This window comes from Galleria mellonella, unplaced genomic scaffold (genome assembly GCF_026898425.1).
Source record: "Galleria mellonella isolate WM207_F2 unplaced genomic scaffold, CSIRO_AGI_GalMel_v1 utg424, whole genome shotgun sequence".
Classification (NCBI taxonomy): Eukaryota; Metazoa; Arthropoda; class Insecta; order Lepidoptera; family Pyralidae; genus Galleria; species Galleria mellonella.
In genome coordinates, this window is record NW_026442097.1 from 222,215 (window position 1) to 244,751 (window position 22,537).

A 22,537-nucleotide genomic window follows, 5' to 3' on the forward strand; every position below is an offset into this window, starting at 1 on the left:
ACATTAATATGAAAACTATAATTGTAATAAATTATGGAAATTTATTTATGTATGTATTATGAATATTAAATATGAATGTATACGGAATTGGCAGCTGCGCACTTAGTGATATTTTCTAATAGATTTGAATTAATTAACGTTTCAAGTTCAAGTGTATTACAAGTTATTTATAAAATGAAACTTCAAAAAATGGTCATAAAATGTATAATTATTAGTAAGTGGATTGTCTCTTGTGGTCAATTTTGTGGTTGTTTTAGTGGTTAGATGAGTACAAGGCGATTTATGGTTAAAGTCGTTAACAGTTTATGTCGGCTAATTAGCCGACTGAACCAACAAATCTGAAATAATCCAAATATTATTCTTTTTGCAATTAATTTTCATTTATCATCATGATTTTTTTATGTTTTTTATTTTGTCAATTTTGATTTTATGATTAAATTCTTATCCATGCTGTCATAAATGTGATAATAAGCATTTATTTGTTACCTTTTAGGGCTTCAAACACTCTACCAATCGTTCTGAAATTTTATATATGCGTACTGTATTAGACGGAGATTGCTATAGGCTACTTATTAACCTGCTGAATGAATATATCCCGGTAACGCGGACGAAGCCGCGACTAAAAGATAGTTTAAAATAAATTCAGTCTAATGTATCTACGGAACAGGTGGTCGTTCATCGGTGTGCTTTGTCACGATGGAAGATGTGGTTTTTTTGCGAAGCAAAATGTCAAGTACATTATATGTACATTGTAAATCAGTTATTCAATGCACTGTTCATATTTATAAGGGGCGAGTACCATTTTACATCAGGTCAAAAAAATGTCACCACACACACAAATTGGCGATAATAATAAATTTAATTGTTCGCATACGTCGCGTTGGCCGCGAGTGTACGCGCGCGCTGTGTACCCACAATAGGCTAATTACACACGGACTTTCTAGTGTCGCAATCGCATCCCTACAGATATGGCTAACTGCACACTTGCAACTTTTACCATTGTCATGTATTGATAGTGAAATAACGCTATACTTGTTTGACTTATTGAAATGAGAAGTCTTTGTTTGGGGTTCGCACGAGAAATGTAATATTAAAATAAGATTAAATAGATTTTACCGGTGGAGAGATTTTGTGTAAAAATATTTTTTTTTTTATACAAATTAGAATGGCAAACAAGCTGACGGCACCTGATGGAAAGTGGTAACCGTCGCCTATAGACATGAGCAGTAGCATGGACATAACAGAGTATACTGTTTCGTCCATGATACCCCCCATGTGTTGCCATTCCTGAGGACTCAGGTGTTATTCTTCTGTACCCTGTAAATTCACGCCATATCTCACCCTTCAAACTGAAACACAGCCATGCAAACACATGTATAAAGTAAAACTTGCAATTATAGATGTAAGAGAAAAAACTAAGGTCCTAAAGGCGTTTAAAACCAAAGCAGCACAGTATATCAACAGAGAGTCTACCATGTTTTCCGAAATTTCAGGGCCGAACGTAACTTAAATTTGCTTTTAAAATTACATGATACGTGATGATATTATGTAATTTTAGTAAAAATATAAAATGTATAACGTTTATTTAGCTTTTTATTGTAGGATTTATGACGAACGAAATATTAAGTTTTCAATAACAGGCCCGATTTCGGCATGAAAAACACGTAACTGTGTCCGAAAATTCGTTGTTTTATTTCATGATTAGACCCTCAGATGAACGATGGACGACCTGAAATGCATTGCAGGCAGTCAGTGGCGCAGGCTGCAGGTGGCTCAGGAGCGTTCCTTATGGCAGTCTACGGGGGAGGCCTACATCTAGCAGTATACTGATTGTAGTTATTATTTTGTACTGTGGTAACTACATAAATAACGTGTAGTGATGGCGAGTGGACAACTGTAGTGTGTCCGAATTGGGTCGCAGGTTGGTCCGGTTATGAAATGGTCGGACACTACGCCGCGTGTCTCGCTCGCTCGCGTTTCGTAACTTGTACCTGCGTGTTGATTTAACCCAAGCCTATTTATATTTATAATTTTAATTAGAAACATAATTATATATTTATTTAATCTTTAATGCACAGTAAAATTCTATGTACATTTGGCGGACTTAACACCGGACGGTGTTCTCTGTTCATTGGACGACAGGGGGGGGGGGGGCAATTTGATAGTTATGGGGGGCATATATATATATATATATATATATGTGTGTGTGTGTGTGTGTGTGTGTGTGTGTGTGTGTGCGTGCGTGCGTGCGTGCGTGCGTGCGTGCGTGCGTGCGTGCGTGCGTGCGTGCGTGCGTGCGTGCGTGCGTGCGTGTGTGTGTGTGTGTGTATATCAAGCACGTCGAAAGGAGTTTTTCCAGCATACTAGGCTCTTCTTCCACTAGTATTGACTTTACTTAACGATATCATAAGCCAGGACTTAGATATATTGACTTGTAAAGATGTCCAGTTTTTCAGAAAGGCAATACATTATTTAGAAAGTGTCCAATAATAACATTTTGTTTGTATATATTGTGATCGTTGCAGGGAGTCAGTGGATGCAGGTGGCTCTGGAGCGTTCTTTATGGCAGTCTATGGGAGAGGCTTATGTCCTCTCAGCAGTGGATGAATAATGGCTGAAATGATGATGATGATGATATTGTGATTGCTTAGTTGATAAATATAAACAAATAAATATATTGCCCTTATAAATCTGTAATCCTATCTTGATTATGATTGCGACTGTGATCACTGATGGGGTAGTCGGAGGTATCTGAAACATGTCCATTATTTAGTCGAGCATAGGGTAAACCTATTTTATTCTGAAGTGGCTGTAAAATGTTAATTAAACAAGTACCTAATTGTTATAATTTACTTTCTAAAGGAGATATTATTCGGTTGTTATTTTTTATGTTTGTCACCTCATAACTCCGTCAGTTGTGGACCGATTTGGAAAATTCTTTTTTTATCTAAAAATATATACTTATAGATTTATTCCGTAGGAATTGTATCAAAATCGATTCAGTAGTTTAATTTTTAAATTGAAATAACTAGTTTTGCTATATTTAAAGTTTTTTTTTGTTTAATACAATCTTAATTTGTATGTTAAGCTATCGCCGACACACTTTGTACATCATGTATCGATTTCAATGATTATTTTTGCAGTCGTTGGGGTTTATTACAGTGTTTTTTCATTTTCATTTTGCGATCATTGAAACTGCTATTTTTATTTTACGGACTTAATGTATCTTCAATTGTTTTAAATGTAATGTGCCTATGATACATCTCATCGTTCATAGACGTGTCTTGTAAAGATTGAAAGCGCTGTTTGCTCCATACTTGCGGAGCAAAACATACTCTTTATAAATATTTACGACAATTTAATAATTTGATTACATTGTATTGTATTGTAAAATCTTTATTGTACATAATTTATATCGGTCGTTTTAGAAGATTTAATATACAATGGCGGACTTATCCCATACAATAGGGGTTCCCAAACTTATTTTGTCTACTGCCCACTTTGAGAATAAATTATTTTTTCACCTACTTAAAAACCACTGTTACTTTAAGATTAATAAATTACCTCCCACGCATTTACACAACGCCCCATTTTTTTTCTGGGTCTTACCGCCACTTTAGGCCCACAGCGCCCACAATGGGGCGTTATTGCCCACTTTGGGAAAGGCTGCCATAGAGGAATCTTTTACAGTCAACTTTGAGAAGCTGAAAGAAAACTATAGAATGTTCAAGGGAATAAACTTAGTACTTATTTTATATAAAAACATTGTTAATATCGTGTTTCAATAAATGTATTTGATCTAAAAATGGTTTGTACTTAATTTTTATACAACTGTCCATAGGTGTCACAGTATACTCTGTGACACCTATGGACCCTATAATATCGTACAATGTTGCGTCTATGTGACGACGTTGCGCGATATCACGGCACATTTCACGCCGATTCCGATGATTATTTTTTCAATGCAAACGTAACATGTAGTATAGCGTGTGCGCTTGTCCGTTTCCAGTACGGCAGCGATGAGTTCGGCCACGACTCGCCGAGCCGGTTCGCGTCGCCGAAGGGAGCGGGCGCGGGCGCGGGCGCGGGCGCCGCCGCCGCCTACCAGGAGCCGTACTACGCGGGCGGCGAGTGGGCCGCCGGCTACTACCAGCCGCCGCCGCCCTACCAGCACGACCCGTACGCCACATCGCCAGGTCAGTGCACTGCTCGCTTTTTTTTTAATAGGTGATAATGGAACGGTAACCCCGCCTGCGCTATCGGTATACACTGGCGGGGCACCAGTGAAGAATGATAGGTGAAGATGAAGCAGGTCAGTTAGCCCATCGACGAATTCCACTAGAATTAACCACGATGGTTTCCAGGGGGAACAGCGTGGAGATCGACCTGTTAAGGTATATTGCCAGTAATGGGTCTGTTAGATCTCACTGCTAACAATCCCTGTCCCCCTGGTAACTCCACCTATCTATTGGTACATATTAGCAGGGTACTAGTGAAGGATAATAGGTGAGGACGCAGACTTAATGGAATGAAAACAGAAGGATAACCCTCGCTATCGATCGTTGTCACTTTCAATTAGGTGGGCCGTTAGCTTGGTTTTCATATCCAATTAAATAAACAACGAAATTTATTTTTTTATCAATGATCGTCCATCTCAAACGCAGTTTTGCCAAGTCAAGCCAACAATATACTTGGCAACATTCAACTACTGAATGCTAACATTTTATGGATTTGGGAGCACTTGTCTAAAGACTCCCGCGCATACGTTCTCTTGAACTTGACCGACATATTGTTTTCAATGTGACAGTTGGAAGAAGAATTTAATTGGGCAGTTAGACCCCATTACTAACAATCACTTTCCTCCTCTGTCGATATGTTAGAGTGATGGATCATTCGATCGATCGAAGAGGATAATAATCATTCCATGTATGGATCGAATATATATGGTGTGGTGGACGGTGCAGGTATAGCGGGCCCGCCGTCGGGCGAGGCGGCGGGCGGCGGCGGCGGCGCGGAGCTGCCTCTGCCGCCGATGTCGTCGTTCCGCGCCGCCGCGCCACACCACTCCCCCACAGACCCCATGCTCGTGGCCAAGCCGCCGCTGCAGCCGGTGAGTGCATAATTAACAAATTCATACATTCTATGGCAATTATCAGTGATCTCAGAGTCATACATGGAGTCTAACCCTTCAAGTTTTAGTCGCATTAGGCCGAGCTTCAATTTCTGGTCTTCCGCAATGGAATACCAATAAATAATTTCGCTGGTCTGATTATACTACCTAAAAGATTTGTCATCAAGAAGTGTTTCATCGATGGGGTACTAATAATAATGAGAGATGTTAGGTGAGGATCAACTCCAGTCAGATAGCCCATAGAGAGGATTTCATTAAGAAATAATCACGGTGGCTTCCACAGGAAACCGGATAGAGGCGGTTGTTGTCACACAAAAATTTAGAGTTGGTTTGATTCGACCTTCACCCTTTGAGATCAATAAATCGGGATAGTATACCACAGGGCCACAACGCTCTTTTGAAAGTCACTTAAAAATACATGTCCTACATGTACGTGTATTTTAGTAGAATTGGGGTGTTTTTATAGGAAAAAATGCAATGGTAACCTCAGCGCTATCGGTACACATTGACGACATACCATTGAGGGATGATAAGTGAGGGTGTAGTCAGGTCAACAGTTAACCAGGAACCAGCCAAAATGACTTCCACAGTAGATCGCGTGAAGGTCGAGCTAAAAAAGTATATTACCAGAAATGGGGCCGCTTAATTCCGTTGCTGATGGTCCTTTCCACCAGAAAACTGCAAGACCTTCAAAACAAAGGGGAATGAGGTTTCTTCTGAATCGGCAATGTGCAGGTACTGCCCCTGGTATTGAAGGCTATTCTATTATAGGCTACGATAATTCCTTACTATAAAGTGGGTCGTATACTTGTTGCCTATCTTAATAGTATAAAAAAAGTAGGATTAGGATTGTATATAGGATTAGTAGGATAGTTATTTTTTTTAATGGGTGATAATGGAATGGTAACCCCGCCTGTGCTATCGGTATACACTGGCGGGGCATCAGTAAGGATGATAGGTGAGGATGAAGCAGGTCAATTAACCCATCGTGACGAATTCAACAAGAATTGTTCACGATGGTTTCCAGGGGGAACTATATGAAGGTCGACCTAATAGGGCATATTGCTAGCAATGGAACTGTCAAACTCCATTGCTAACAATACCTTTCCCACAGCAGGATGTTATACGGTCAGTGTTTTGTCCTCCCCGCCAGATGTACGGCGGCGCGGCGAGTACGCCGTCGGTGGGCGGCGGTGGCGGCGGCGGCGGCGGCGGCGGTGGCGCGGGCGCGGAGGCGGGCAGCCTGTCGTCTTACGGCTCGTCGCCGTCCACGCCGGTGCACTCGCCGCCGCCGCTGCACGCGCGCCTCTACCCGCCGCTCAAACACTCGCCCGCGCACCACCACGTGCAGCACCACAACGGACAGGTCAGTGCTTCACTAGTGCTACACGCAATATAGTACCATACACAACATTATACGTCACATCTGCTATTTATGTTCATATAGTTTGTTGCATACCCTTAATTCGATCCTAATGCAATTAGCATTAAGTGAAAAATCGCTGAATCGTTGCGTTCAGATTTCACTCGAGTTCCTGGCGACGCTTAGTGAATAGTGAACTGAAACACACAGTCGATTATCATTCCTCACCTGAACGAATCATCGATAAATATGGACAAACTTTTTACAAAAACCGTCTAATCGAGTTCCTTTGTCTCACTCGTGTTTCTGCTGCCAAGCAGTTGTGTTTTGACTTGAAGGATAAGATATGACAGTATATAGAGTGTGTTTTTTAAACGACACTTCTCATTCTTGTGCATTTTTACAAATTACAATAAAAATACAAGATTAAGATTTGATTTTATTTAAGTTTTGGTCCTTCTAGCCGGATGTTTATTGTGATTTGTACAAGAGCGTAATAGTGAGTGTTAAATAAAAAAAAAAAAAACATTATTTTCTTTTATATAAAAAATCAACAAAGACTTTGTATAGCGTTAACTGTCCACTGCTAAACAAAGGCTTCTACTTATTTTGTTAGTAATCCCCACGCTTGGCAATCGTAGATATGCTTTTGATGATGTTTTATCACTAAGAGGGAAGGTACTGCCCATCCCTCGACCATCAAATTCCCTTAGTCGCCTCTTACGAAACTCACAAAAGTTTGACCATTCTATACCGGGACCACAACACCATAGTCCTCAGGAATGGCCACGCATTAGGGATATTATAGGCATCACAGTGCATTCTGTGACGTCCACGGTACTGTGCATGTTTGTAGGCGACGGTTACCACTTTCCATTAAGTGTACTCGGCCATTATTTCCACTTGCATAATTTCGCTGTCAGATAAATCACATTTTTTTAATGGGTGATAATGGAATGGTAACTCCACCTGCGCTATCGATATACACCGGCGAGGCACCAGTGAAGAATGATAGATGAGGATGAAGCAGGTCAGTTAGCCCATCGTAACGAATTTAACAAGAAATGGTTTCCAAGGGGAACCACGTGGAGGTGGACCTAATAGGGCATATTGCTAGCAATGGGACTATCAAACCCCATTACTAACAATCCCTTTCCCCCCAAATTACTCACTTTATAATTTGTGATTGCAATCTGCAAATTCATTGTAACCGATGGACGCCTGCAACACCAGAGGTGTTACGTGCACGTTGACGACCCTGATGGAACCTTAATGTACCTTTTTTGAAGAACTCCATACTGTAGTCTCTAGGATCTTCGCCGTGGAGCTAGAGCGTTCACGGAAGGTAACCCTCTGAAGCAGTAACATAGTTGTAATACTATTTTTTTTCTATCGGCAGCAATCAAATTGGGTGTCGACGGGCGTGTCGTCGCCGCCGAGCGCGGCGACGCCGCACGCGCCGCTGGGGGGCGCGGCCGTGCTGCCCAACGGACACCACCACCACGTCGCCGTGTTCCCGCCGCCCGCCATGGTGAGTGCACACCCTCAGCGGACCGGTCGCTTGGGAGCGAGGCTCTTGTGGCACTACCGGCGGTCGATCAAACTATGTAAAGTTTCAAATTACTTTAATACGTAAATGAGTATAAACAAGTTTAGCCTTTTTCGTGGCGTGTTCTTTCCGTCCTATAAATTAGGCTCTTTCAAACTTAGCGTGTAAAAGTACTAAATCAGCCGGTGTAGTGCGACCAACTTTCGACTGTAGAATATTCTCTTATGGGGTGATCGTACTCATGGACCATATCGCTCCTGTGTTCGCTCAGGGCGGCGTAGTCACGTGACATCATACTACAATAAAAAAAAATACTTATAGTCAGTCAGGTTTTTACCATTCTAAGTTGCATAAAAATGGCTCGAGTAACTGTCATAAAATTTGCAATATTTGTCCTGGACAAATCAATATGTTGCAGTAGGTACGAACGAAGTAAAAATTATATATATATATATATATATATATATATATATATATATATATATAAAGCAAATACTATATTTAATTATGTCGCGACCTAAGAACAAGGAATTAATGAAAGAATAATAAAAACTGTAAATCATATGGTTGCCTCCTTTCTTCTTATACAAATATAAGTAGTAAAAAGAGGACGAAAGATACACCATCAATTGCTATTTTTCCCAATTCATAGCAGGCTAGTGTATAGAAAATGTTTGATATGTCAATTATTTGTCAATGACAAATTTTACATTACTAGATTATATAGTCAACACAGATTATGTAGAAAGTATGCAAGCAGGTTGCATCTGAGTTTGGTAGGGTTATACAGCCGTATAACATGACTAACTAACTGACCTGCGTTTTCATCCGCACCTGTCATCCCTCACTGGTGCCCCGCCAGCGTATACCGATAGCGCGGGCGGGGTTACCATTACATTATCATCTATTGAAAAAATAAATTATTACAAGAATCATTCTCGAGTCGTCATTGTATAAATGACCAAAGAATAAAACATTGTAAAAACTCTGCTCGCCCTCTGTGTTTAATATAATACGTGGTACGGACCCAACTATCAAGGTTAAACGGTTTTATTGAACTATACATTAAACTTGGATTAAGGAAAAACTTTCTGTTAATACGGCCCTATGTATAACAATAATAAATATACTATGTATATAAGTGGACGCGGCCGCGGCGCGACTTGTATCTAGATCTACATAATTATATATATAAAAGAACGTATTATATATATAAAAGAAATGTTTATTCTATCATCGTGTTAGTTTTTTTTTTAATAGGTGATAATGGTATGGTAACCCCGCCTGCGCTATCGGTATACACCGGCGGGGCACCAGTGAGAGATGATAGGTGAGGATGAAGCAGGCCAGTTAGCCCATACTGATGAATTTAACTAGAATTAGCCACGATGGTTTCCAGGGGAACCGCGTGGAGGTCGACCTGACAGCGTATATTGCTAGTAATGGGGCTATTTGATCCCATTACTAACAATCCCTTTTCCTCTTTATCAGATTAGTTGTTAACTGTCCACTGCCGTACATACGCTTCCCCCATAAGGGGAGTTGTACAAGTAGTTACCACGTTTGGCGGACGGGTTGGCAACCGCAGTTAAGCTTTGATGATGTTTGAAGAGGGATGCTACCGCCCATCCCTCGACTAATATATTCCCTTAGTCGCCTCTTACGACACCCACGGGAATGGAAGGGATGGCACATACTATGTCGGGACCACGCGGCGAAAATAAATGTTATACTTAATAAATAACTTATCCTGGCTGGTTAACTGTCTGAATAAATTAAAAAGAATATACATTTTTAGTTGGTTTCTAAAGATGTAAAAAAAAAACTAGTCAAAGATTTATCCTGACTGACTGGATGGTTCCTAGTGTAAAAAAAAAAGTTATGAATATTGTTCCTAATAAACACGTTAGATGGAATATATTTGAATTTAGAACGCTGAATCGTATCGTACAAATAGATTATATTTAGTAACGTGCAGTTTTTAATAAAAAAAAAAAATATAAAAAAACAATTTCAACCGTAACAAATTAAATATGGCGCCAATGCGTAGGAGTGGATACTATCGGTTGCTAGAAACGATAATCAAAATATCGTATTAATACGATAATAACGCGTAACGTAAAATAAAAAAAGAATAAAAAAAAAAAAATCTAATTAAGAGCTTCGTGTGTGTTGCAAGTCGTTGTAATTAAATAATTAATTCGTTGCAGTTTTATTCCACTAGATTGATCTAGAATGATCGACCGCCAATGAACATTTGGTACAGCGGTGACCTTTATCCCAGACGACCGGTCGCCGCCGAGCTCGTTCGCTAATTCTATGTACATAATGCTCAAACGAGATTTTTCCATAGACTTTGTTTTTAGTGGGCATGACTACATGCATGGATGTAACTAAAATTTGAGGTTAGACCTTTTGGATCAATGCAGTCTCGTTCAGTACGCTCCGACCAGGGATCAGGGACATTTTTGAATTAATGAATGAATGAAAACTCTTTATTGTCCCCTTCAATGAATGATACAGATTATAAAGAACGGGTTTTTGAAATGACCGTGTTATATTAGACATAGTACATTTAAATAAACACAAATACTGTTAACGGAGATTAGAAAAGAAAAACTGAGTTTTCTACGGACTCTTCTCAGCAGATAACAACATTCCGAATTCAGCAGTAGAATTATAAATGATTACAACTTAAAAGTGCTTGCAAACAAGTCTTGTTGAATAAAGAAAGAAAGAAAAATATTTAATTAACGCATATTAATAATGTTTACAATTAAAACACGAACAATTATAAACTTAAAGAAAAAGGAAATACAAAAATAAATTAGAAATTATGCGACCTTATTATGGTCTCCACTCGACTAAGTGTTTAGGCATTCATACATAACTCCTAAACGCTGATTTTCTGTGCAACCAATGGGCAGCGGTAGATGGTGCCACCGGGCAGACGTATAGATACATATAACTATTTATTAATATAACAATTTCTATTTCTATTCTATTCTAATCAAATTTCCTTATTTCCTATATTGTATAATGCAAATAAATTATACTCATTCATTCATTCATTCGAATTTACAACGTCTTATAGAAAAAATGTGCCCTAATCCTGGTCAGGCCGTGCTGTTTTATATTTTTACAAGTGTTTTATTTATTATATAGCTTTTTATATAACATTTGTTTTATTTGTTCAATATTAATTTTGTCATTTAGTATTAATCTTTCAATGCGGTACCAATATGTTTGTGCTGGTAGCGGTTGTTGCGACCTGTCACATAATAATAATAATACAGTTTGAATACTTCAGGAACGTAATTTGAACACTGCATACTCAAAAGATGTTACCATAATTAAAAATCTAAATTAATTTATTTTCTTTTCTCTTTTTTTAAATTTTATACGTCAGTGGAATGTGAACCATATTGCTACCGCATTAAGTTTGTGTTTTCGTTTTCTTACCGGCGACAGTGTGGAGCTTGCGCCCGCGCCCCCTAGATGTTACCGTAGATATATAGTTTATGTGGAATTTTGTAGTTAGTATTTTCTTGCCGCTAATAAATAGAAAGTTACAAATTATTCGACTGTTTTTTTTTTTTTGAGAAAATTATTCTCTTGCATCGAAAACATTGAATTCTTATATGTCGTAGACGTAGTATAAATGAACTTTATCTACCATTAAATATTGCCCCCCCCCCCCCCCTTCTAAAATAGTGTTTTATCACTTTTATTCTTTAAAATTAAAAAAAATTACCGCGGAAAGAAAAAACACCCACACGTCAATAAGTGATATAAGTTTATTGACGTTCGACTTTTTTATGAATTTTTTTTATGATTTCTACTCTTCTTTGTTACGCTTTCATCTCTCATTTATAAAGTAAGATTCTCCGGATTGACTTACGTGTATTTCAGTCGAGAATGTTCGACTAGTTTCGGAAGCACCCTTAATCATGAGCGGCATGTTTCTACTAGTATACATATTTATCTTCTTGCCGTGAAACCTACCTTCACGCCAGGTTCTGTTCGAGGCAGACAAAGAGAGTTGATAATTTACGTTATGATACGTAGAAGGTGGCTTCTTTAAATCCCTGCTTCATTCGATTCCATATCTCGTGTCATGCGTACGCGCCGGTTCCGAAGTCTCGTCGACTGCTCGCTTTCCAACGTCACATTTGTATTTGTTACCCTTCCATCCGACGATCTTCCTACTCTCCCCCACTCATAGCGGAGTAGTCCCTCAGAGTTGCATCCATTACCATCTGCCCTCTTCAATATTCTCAATGGAGTCCTTGTGACTTCAATCGTCCGAAACTGCTGTCCCTTAAAAGTGTCGCTCGGTTCTGTTCACTTTGTATTCCACCCCCCCCCCCCTGGCCCGTCTGAATTAGTTTGTCGACCCTCCCAAGCGATGCCAGAGCTCCGTAGAGTACTGGCGGGCGCGAGCTCCGCCCCCCGCTGTAAACTAAACCTGCGATGTAGGGCGCGCCGGCCGAGCAGCGGCAGCTCGACGAGGCGATGGTGTTCTTGAGAGAGCACTCCGATGTAGTCGTAAGTATTGCTTTTGTTTTAGCCAAACATATTCCTTTTATACGCTTCTTTGGACATGTTAGACAAAGCGTTTATTCAGATAGACCTGTTTATAAACTCTTTACCCGAGAAATTCGGTAGTTAAAGTGGTTGGCCACTAAACAAAGTTGGACGTGAATAACTAGATGGCGCTAGAATCGAGGCCGGTGGTTTTTGTTGATTTTATTGTAATTAAAGATAATTGGAAGCAAATTTTCTAAATTGGCGGGTGTTTTTATTTATTTTTTACCGATATAGTAATGGTTTATTATAATTTTTGTCTTTATTCTCATGTATTGTACGATTTTATAAAAAACACTTGCTAGTAACAAAGACATTGCGATTGTATGGATTATAATTTATTCAGGAAATGATCGCGTGTTATCATCTGTCACTTCACATTCATACGTAATTATAAAAACCACTGGCCAATTTAGACATTTTACATTGAAATAATTTTTTATTACAAAATAATCAGCAAAAATCACACATTTCGATTCCAGCGCCATCTAATGTTTCTTGTTTATTTTTGTTTAGTTACCAATCACTTTAAATTGAAACTGCTGAGTTTTACGGATTCATCTCAGCAGATAACACTCGGAACACCCTGTATGTACATTTGTAAAACAATTGACAATTTAAAATAATCTGTAAACAGGTCTATTTGAGTAAAGTTTTTTTATTTTTTTATTTTGAGCTATTCCGTGCGGTGCCAAACTAAGCAGAGCACGTGCTATGAGTATTAGACATTTTTTTTTTACGTGTAAATACATATTATATATAGCCCAAACCAATACAAACAGACGCATCGTGAATACAAATGTTTGTATTGTACGGGAATCAAATCACGACCATCGGTAGGTGAGGTGTGTTAAGACGCTACACCGCCGAGGTCATATCAGATCATGTAGCTTGTTTTTTCTCCTTTATCAATGCAAAATTTGTGGTAGTCATTTTATGTATATATATATATATATATATATATATATATATATATATATATATATATATATATATATATATATATATATATATATATATATATATATATATATTGTACAATTAGCTCATATTTGAAAAAAAAAGCAACAGCTGTGTTCTTTGCTCGTTCTTTTCAACTGAAATTGTATTCCGAATTTTTTTAAATTGGGTTTCAACTGTCGGAGTTATGAGGTAACAAATGTAAAAAAAGTTCAACCTAATAAGAGCCTCACTCTTTTTGAAGTCGGTTAAAAATTTTAAAAATAAATCGTGCGGAATTACTGCTAGACTACAATAAAATTCCTATGAGACTAATCTATAAAAATAAATCTTATATCGTCAGGTATATAAACCCATAGTTTATAATTATTTTGTTAAAAATTTCCTTTTAATTAAAAGATAAATAAAGAAATTTCCAAATCGGTTTACAACAAACTGACAGAGATGTGAGGTGACAAACATTTAAAAAAAAAATACAACCGACACGAGAACCTCCTTATTGAAGTCGGTTTAAAGTTTTAATATCATTAATGTAGGGCACAATGGAATTCACGACTTTTGCCATTTAAAGTTCGGACAATTCAACAACACACAACAACGCACAACACAACAACACACAACACAACAACACATCCATTCGTAACCTGTGTCAGCTAATTATATAATATCCAGTCTGTCCCCGCTCGCAAATGACTATAATTTTCAATGAAACTTTTAACGGCCCAAAAAAATTGTTATAAAGTTTTGTTTTTTTTCCCCATTAAATTTCAAGTGTGGGAACGTAACATACGGTCGCCTTTATAAATAAAAATTAACCGCTGGTTACCGCAATATTAGAGAGAGACTGGACCGATTCGGATATTTTTTATTTAATGATCTTGGTTTTTTTTTTATAAAATAGAATAGAATAAATATTTATTGTGAGCTGTACATTATAATTTTTCATAAGATGTTATTAACACGTTAAAGGAAAACAGCTTACCCATACATCGGGCATACAATACAATTAATTACATAATAATTGTTTTACATTCATATACAATAAAGTTGAAAATAGAATAAAGCAGTCACAAACTAACACATGGCCACCATTAGAATATATTAATGATCATTTTATATATTAATTAAATTATTTATAATGTCAATATAAAAAAAAAAAACATTCAACTTGGAATGCCAAACAGTCTGACGGCCCACCTGATGGAAAGTGGTAACCGTCGCCTATAGACATGAGCAGTACCATGGACATAACAGAGTGTACTGTTTCGCCCAAAATTCCTCCCATGCGTTACCTTTCTTGAGGACTTAGGTATTATTCCTCCGTACCCAGTAAATTCACGCCATATCCCACCCTTCAAACCGAAACACAGCCATGCAAACACAACTGCTTCACGATTGAAACATGAATGGAAGAGAGGTACCCAAGTAATCGACTTTTGTGCAGTCCCCCTCTGGTATTGATATATATAAATATATCAATTATATACAAAATTTTATATATATTATATACAAATATGTGAATAATATAGTCTATCTATTACGTTGTGTTGTATTGTAAAATCTTTATTGTACATAATTCATACTGAATACATTAAAAGATTTAATATACAATGTTTTGTCACTTTCATTCGAGTTGGTAATTTAGTGTGAAAGAAAGAGACAGCAACAGATAATTAGCTAAAATAGTATTGTCGTTTTTATGACTAAGACGATAAGATGTGTACTGTACACACGTGTGTGCGTGAGTGGATTGTATATTGGTATATATGCAGTATGCAGTATGCAGTATGCCGTATGTGTGAGGCGTGTAAGGCGTGTGAGGCGTGTGAGGCGTGTGAGGGGTGTGAGTGCAGGCGGGTTGCAATACAGCGCGAAGTGTGGTGTGCAGGGCGCGCGCATGGAGGAGCGGCTCGACGACGCCATCAACGTGCTGCGCAACCACGCGGAGGCGCCCGACCTCTACCCGCACGACCACCACCAGCCGCCGCCCGCAGGTGAGCCCCACACACCGCACACAGCACACAGCACACAGCACACAGCACACAGCACACCGTCACTAGCCCCGCCGGCGGTGTACCGACAACGCTGCTGATAATGAAACGGTAACGGCGGGGCACCAGTGACAGATGATTGGTGAGGATGAAACAGGTCAGTCAGCCAACAAGCATTGTTCACAATGGTTTCCAAGGGGAATCACGTGGAGGGGAGGTCGTCCTAATAGGGTATATTGCTAGCAATGGGTTTGTCAAACTCCATTGGTAACAATCCCTTTACCCCCTGGGATGATAGGTTAGGATGAGGCCCATTGTGACGAATTTTACAAAAATTAATCATGATGGTTTCCAGGAGGAACCGCGTGAAGGTGGACTTGATGGGTATATTACTAGTTATGGGCCTGTTAGATTTTATTGCTGACTTTCATATCTTATATACTCGTATAATAAAATTGTAACTAGGTGATGTCTGTACATGGAAGATTGATATGAAATGTCCTCAACCAGACCGAAGGGAGTAAAAACAATAAATCTCAGTAAATTTGTCTGTCTGTATGTTTATATCGGCATCACGCAAAAACTATCGCCTCTAATTGGATGCGCTTCTCGCAGTTGTGTTTCTGAACGTGTAACTTAAAAACCTGTTTTTTTTTATGAAACTTAGAATGGCAAATAAGCCGACGGCCCACCTGATGGAAAGTGGTAACCGTCGCCTATAGACATGAGCAGTACCATGGACATAACAGAGTGTACTGTTTCGCACATGATACCCACTGTGCGTTGCCATTCCTGAGGACTCAGGTGTTATTCCTCTGTACCCAGTAATTTCACTGGTGTATATTTCATCTTGATATGTCCATCTAAAAGTGTTCTGTTACATTGTTGTTCCCACTTATGAGGTGCATACGTACCAAAGAGCGAGCTAAAAGCTAGTTAATACTAGTAGAGTCCATGTATCTACCAAGATCTATCTACCAATCATCCATATTCTATACTACCAAGAATCCATGGAAAATAGAATAGAATTTTATTTGCCAACTGTGTACATATATATATAGCAGTAAACATTGCTTTGGATTCGACATCACCAACAGTATCAACAGTTCGGTTCAGTTTAGTATCAGGCATGCAACAATTTAAAAACAGGTAATCAGCTAGGAATACTATATGCGGAGGTTTTCCCAATAGACTACAGCATGGGGTTCTTCAAAAGGGGGTAAAGAGGTTTCTTCAGGGTCGGCAACGCGCGCGTAATACCTCTGGTATTGCAGGCGTTCATAGGCTACGGTAACCGCTTACCATCAGGTGGGCCGTATGCTTGTTTGCCACCTCAGTGGTATAAAAAAAATATGAATAATTTGGTAATTGTTCGTGAAGAAACTATGTAGGGAGTTAGTACAAACTAATGTAATGATGGTTGTGGTATGGCAGTGTCCCGGCTGGGCGTGGGCGCCGGCCTGCCGCACCTGCACCCCGAGCCGCCCGTCAAGATGGAGCGGCACGTGCTGCCCAACACGAGTCAGTACAAAGTTCACACTCCATACTTTATTACATTCATTTTTATTATTATTTCGCAGTCCTTTCCGCAACTGCAGTGCCCTTTTCTTTCCCACATAAGTCCCTTATTCCTCTCATTTACTAATTTCCTATACGCATTTCCAACGTTTCTCTTCCTTTTCTCCTCAGTCCTTTCCTCCAAACCGTATGTGGCGGAAACCACCAATAAATGCATTCCCAAAGAGGGTTGACGTCAGGCAGGTGGCCGGTCGTAAAACTATAGGCCAAATCGTTTTGTAATATGGATAAAACCATATTACGTTGACCCCAAATAATAATTGGGATAAGGGTAGGAAGATGATGATGATTATTATGATAATTTCAGCCGTTAGCTGTCCACTGCTGGACATAAGCCTTCCCCATAAGGGGAAGTTTTGCCAGTAGTTGCCCTCTCAGTGATGTTTTAAGAGGGACGCTACTACCCATCCCTCGCCCTCCCTTAGTCACTTCCTTTCACACCTACGGGAAAGGAAGGGGGTGGCCTATTCTATACCGCGAACACGAGGTCATTATTACGTATTATATGTTGTTTATTACACTCTAAACCAGTGTTTCCCAACGTGGGGCCCACGCCCCACAGGGGGTAATTTAATAGTTCAGGGGGGGGGATTAAAAAATACTCTGGGCTATTTAAATGCAATGCTGCGAGTAGATATCGGTGCCAAATTTAACAAAAGTTAATTAAAATGCTTTAAATATTTATTAGGTATAATTTCGTTTGATGTTACCAAAACATCAACTGGGCGATTAGAGTCGTCAAGTTAACTTTGTCGGGAAAAATTATGTATGGGGGCATAAAGATTTTAGAAATGTTCAAGTGGGGCATGGCACAAAAAAGGTTGGGAAACACTGCTCTAAACGATTACTTGAATGACAAGCGTTCATGGTGTTAGTCGATCATGTACATTTAAATAACAGTACCATGGACATAACGGAGTATACCGTGTCGACTCGGGTGTTATTCCTCTGTACTCTGTAAATTCACTGCCATGTCCCACCCTTCAAACCGAAACACAGCCATGCAAACATAACTGCTTCACGGTTGAAACACGAATAGGGCAGAGGTACCCAAGCAAACGACTTTTGTACAAAGTCTCCCTCTGGTAAAACATACTGCACTCAAATGCGACTCAGGGTCTGTCAGTTTGACAGTTACTACTGTCCATGGAATTACAGGCCATTCAGAAGACTATAAATTTTTATGATCTGATACACTCGAAGAATGACAACCGAGCGGGAAGAAGGTTCTCGAGTGGCGAACATTTTTTTTTTATACAACTTAGAATGGCAAACAAGCTGACGGCCCACCTGATGGAAAGTGGTAACCGTCGCCTATAGACATGAGCAGTACCATGGACATAACAGAGTATACTGTTTCGCCCATGATACCCCCCATGCGTTGCCATTCCTGAGGACTTAGATGTTATTCCTCTAAACCAAGTAAATTCATCGCCATATCCCACCCTTCAAACCGAAACACAGCCATGCAAACACAGCTGCTTCACGGTTGAAACACGAATGGGACAGAGGTACCCAAGTAATCGACTTTTGTAAGTACGGGTAAACGCATTGTAGACCGACTCCCCACTAAATGGAGTGACGACCTGAAATGCACTGCAAGGAGTCAGTGGATGCAGGTGGCTCTGGAGCGTTCTTTATGGCAGTCTATGGGGGAGGCTTATGTCCTCTCAGCAGTGGATGAATAATGGCTGAAATGATGATGATGATAAAGCTCAGTGGTGTGCATTCACATATTTGCTCGTTGGTCTAATTTGAAATTATTGTACATACCGAATGGGCGTTACAATCCTAGTGACTATTTAAAAATAATAGTTATTTAATTTATTTCGTTTAACTTCGCTCCCATTAGTATGTGTATGACTGTGTACACTGGAAGATTGAGCACCTTAATAAGTCATCAATCTCCGACCGTCATTCAGTCCACGCACAGTTATATAGTGTCTGGTGATATACTGAATTCATAACTATCATTTAATTTAGTGAAATATTTAAAAAATGTGTAAGTTTTTTTTTTTTATTTATGTGTATATATATTTGTTTCTTCATGTGTATTGTAAAATAAATTACAGAGAAGCGTAAAGAGCCGCCGGACTCGGGGCTGGACTCGAAGCCTTCGTCGTCGGGGTCGGCGGACGCGCTGGTCGGGAAACCGCCCGGCAACAAGCGCTCGCGCAGATAGTGAGTATACAGCCGACGCACGCACACACCCACACACACGCGCGCCACGCGCCACGCGCCTTACTGCAGACAATATTCAACGCGATAGACACGTGCTCGCTACGTGCTTAGATGATAACTGATCTAACGTCTGTTTGTATCGAAATAAAAGAAATTGTGGGAAAAATTAAAGTAATAAATTACAGATTTTGTCACAAAAAATTACAAATAAACATTGTTTAAGAAACATTCTTAAACAATGTTTAAACGCTTAAACAGGGTTAGGTTAAACACTGTTTAGATAAACAGCGTTTTAAATATTTTCTGTAGTAAGACCGTATATTGTCATTAGGCATAGGTGATACATACCATATATACAGGGGGATATCGAAATCGTTAGCGTCCTTATAGTGTCCGTTCACATAGACTAGCACGGAGCATGGAACGTTCTAAAATCGACAAGAAAAGTGAAATGTAAAAATAAACCTTATTTCAATAACATGAAAGTCTATTTTATACATGATCGAAATCCGTACCACAGTTTAGGAGATCGACTTATCTCCAATTGCTATTGAAGACGTGTCCTCACAAACATGAAAGAAGCACGAAACTGGTACATGATCACACAAATTGGGGTAAAAAGTTGGGACATGCCGTCTTAACGTAGATACTATATTGTATGTTCCATATTTTTTTTTGTATGTTTTGGACTCATAAAGATTGCTATCGATTTTTATTTCACCCTGTATACGGTATGTAGCCTTTTTTTAATATTAAAAAATATCTTAAGTGCCTTGGATACAAGCAATTAACCCCTTATTCGTAAAAACGTCAAATGCCCAGCATTTTAGCTGTTTGTATTTTTTCCTTTGTACAAAATTTTTAATTTTAAAAAAAGTTAATAGAATATTTATAATTGTTGTTTTTATCATTAAGGGGTTATAATTCCGATTGCGCGCGAAAAGTGTCTGAACGTCGTTTAAAGGGGACAATTTGGGTACAACTGAAATTGTGCTTTAAACGTAGTAGTTTAAAACATATATTTGAATAAACTATTTGTGAAGGTACAGGCAAAGGACAGGAAATGTCTAAGTTTTCGTTTTTTCTCTTATTTTATTTTAAAAGTTTTGATTTTAACTCGAATATGTTTAATGGGAATTTATTATTATTATTATACTATTGATCCGACCCGGCTTCACTCGGGTGGGTAGAGTTTTTGTAAACAATATACGTATAACCTATGTTAATCACTGATAAATTAGCTGTCTATAGGTGAAAGAATTTTGAAAATTATTAATGTATTGTTTGATGAGTCTACAAACAAACAAACGATCAAATATTTCCTCTTTGTATACATAGTATGGATTCGTCTTTTGTACATACTACATATGTACTGCATACTTTGATATTAATAGAAATATTATAACTTTTAAACTTTGAATTGTATTTTATAACCGACTTTAAAAAGAAGGAGGTACTCAATTCGGTTTTTTACGTTTGTCACCTCATAACTTCGTCAGTTGTAAACCGATTTGGAAGATTCTTTTTTTTTGAAGGGATATACTTGCAGATTGGTCCCACAGAAATTTTTATCAAAATGGATTCATTTGTATAGTTTTTAGGTCAAAATACTTAGTTTTGCAATAAACGAAGTTTGTTTTTTGTGAGATACGATCTTTAATTATCTTATAATGTATTCATTACGATATTCCCTGTACTTTTGTCTCTGTACTCTTTGTTTTTGGTTAACTGTATAAGGCAGTAAGTGAATATCATTTATAATTGACTTTTTACTTTATTCGTAACAAATTAAGGCCCATAATGCAATGTGTGCATTTAAATACATATAAAACGAAGTTCCGACACTTTTTGTATAATTTTTTTGTTTTTTTTTTTGATGAAATTGAACCCATTAGCGTTGCTTTTAAAGGAGTGTTCCATTGTAACTGGAGATGTTTCCCAACGAATCGTAGTCATAAGTAAAGTTAGAACTTACAATACGGACATAAAATTAAGGTAATGTAAGAGATTCGAGCTTCTTTGTCAATTTTACCTCTGTCCCATTCGTGTTTCTACCGTGAAGCAGTTGTGTTTGCATGGCTGTGTTTCGGTTTGAAGGGTGGGATATGGCGTGAATTTACAGGGTACAGAGGAATAACACCTCAGTCTTCAGGAGTGGCAACGCATGGGGGGTATCATGGACGAAACAGTATGTGTGTGTACTGTTATGTCCATGGTATTGCTCATGTCTATAGGCGACGGTTACCACTTTCCATCAGGTGGGCCGTCAGCTTGTTTGCCATTCTAAGTCGTATAAAAAAAATAAAAAGGCCGTATTTACGGTAAATTTGAAATTTTCTATATTTTTAAATGGGATACTTTTCTAACCTTCTCTTATGGGGGGAGCAATGTTTAGCAATGGACAATTAACGGCTTGCCCACAAGGGGAGTTTTGCCAGTAGTTGCCACTCTTGGCAACTGCAGTTAGGCTTTTACGATACGCCATTGTTTTGACGTGTATTACTGTTATTGAAGGGTTTTACCCTTCATATTAATGTTCCCTAACTATACTTACTACCATACACAAGCCTAGTCTAGTTTTAATGTTACTACATCAGTAAAATATTTAAGTTTAATTTGTGGAACGCTTCTTTAAAATCATGCTAACGGTGTCGACTTCACCCTGTATAGCGACCTGTATAGGTTACAAGTAAAATATGATGAATAGTGATGTGCCGAGTCCGAGTGCTGACTCGAATTTACAATACGTACTCGAACACTCGAGTACTCAATGTGTATTTGAAGAATTTGAATATACGATACGATTAATTCTATCGTTGTTATGGTATTCGAATAATATTAGTGATCATATGCTAGTCGTAAGTCTTTATGTGTGTGTTCCTTTGAAATTTTTCGAGTTTAATGAAGTATTTGAATATAATCATACATGAGTGTTCGAGTAATCGTTCGAGTACTGGAATTCGAGTCAGGGCTCGATATTATTTAATCGAGTATCACAAAGTGCTGCAATACGCAACGTGTGTTACTCGGCATATGGCTAATGTGTAACGTGGCACGTAATATAAGTGAATGCCGCGGGCGCAGCTGCTCGTCGGCGGACGAGGACGACGTGGACCCCGACACGAAGGCGGCGCGCGAGAGAGAGCGCCGCCAGGCCAACAACGTGCGAGAGAGGTACACGCACGCACGCACGCACA

At 38.8% G+C, this 22,537-nt stretch overlaps 1 protein-coding gene across 11 annotated transcripts in view; it reads left to right on the forward strand.

Moving 5' to 3' along the window:
- Nucleotides 1-22,537, forward strand: part of LOC113517183 (protein daughterless) — a 162,282-nt gene that overhangs the window by 124,426 nt on the left and 15,319 nt on the right. For 5 of the 11 annotated variants that reach the window (XM_052898388.1, XM_052898389.1, XM_052898379.1 and 2 more), the window contains 9 exons: nt 4,010-4,196; nt 4,965-5,110; nt 6,285-6,497; nt 7,894-8,025; nt 12,523-12,591; nt 15,467-15,584; nt 17,016-17,102; nt 19,232-19,340; nt 22,407-22,514. In XM_052898388.1, the coding sequence (XP_052754348.1) occupies nt 4,010-4,196; nt 4,965-5,110; nt 6,285-6,497; nt 7,894-8,025; nt 12,523-12,591; nt 15,467-15,584; nt 17,016-17,102; nt 19,232-19,340; nt 22,407-22,514 (1,169 nt within the window). The remainder of the gene's footprint in view (nt 1-4,009; nt 4,197-4,964; nt 5,111-6,284; nt 6,498-7,893; nt 8,026-12,522; nt 12,592-15,466; nt 15,585-17,015; nt 17,103-19,231; nt 19,341-22,406; nt 22,515-22,537) is intronic. The other 6 variants (XM_052898381.1, XM_052898386.1, XM_052898380.1 and 3 more) reach the window with 5 other exon arrangements.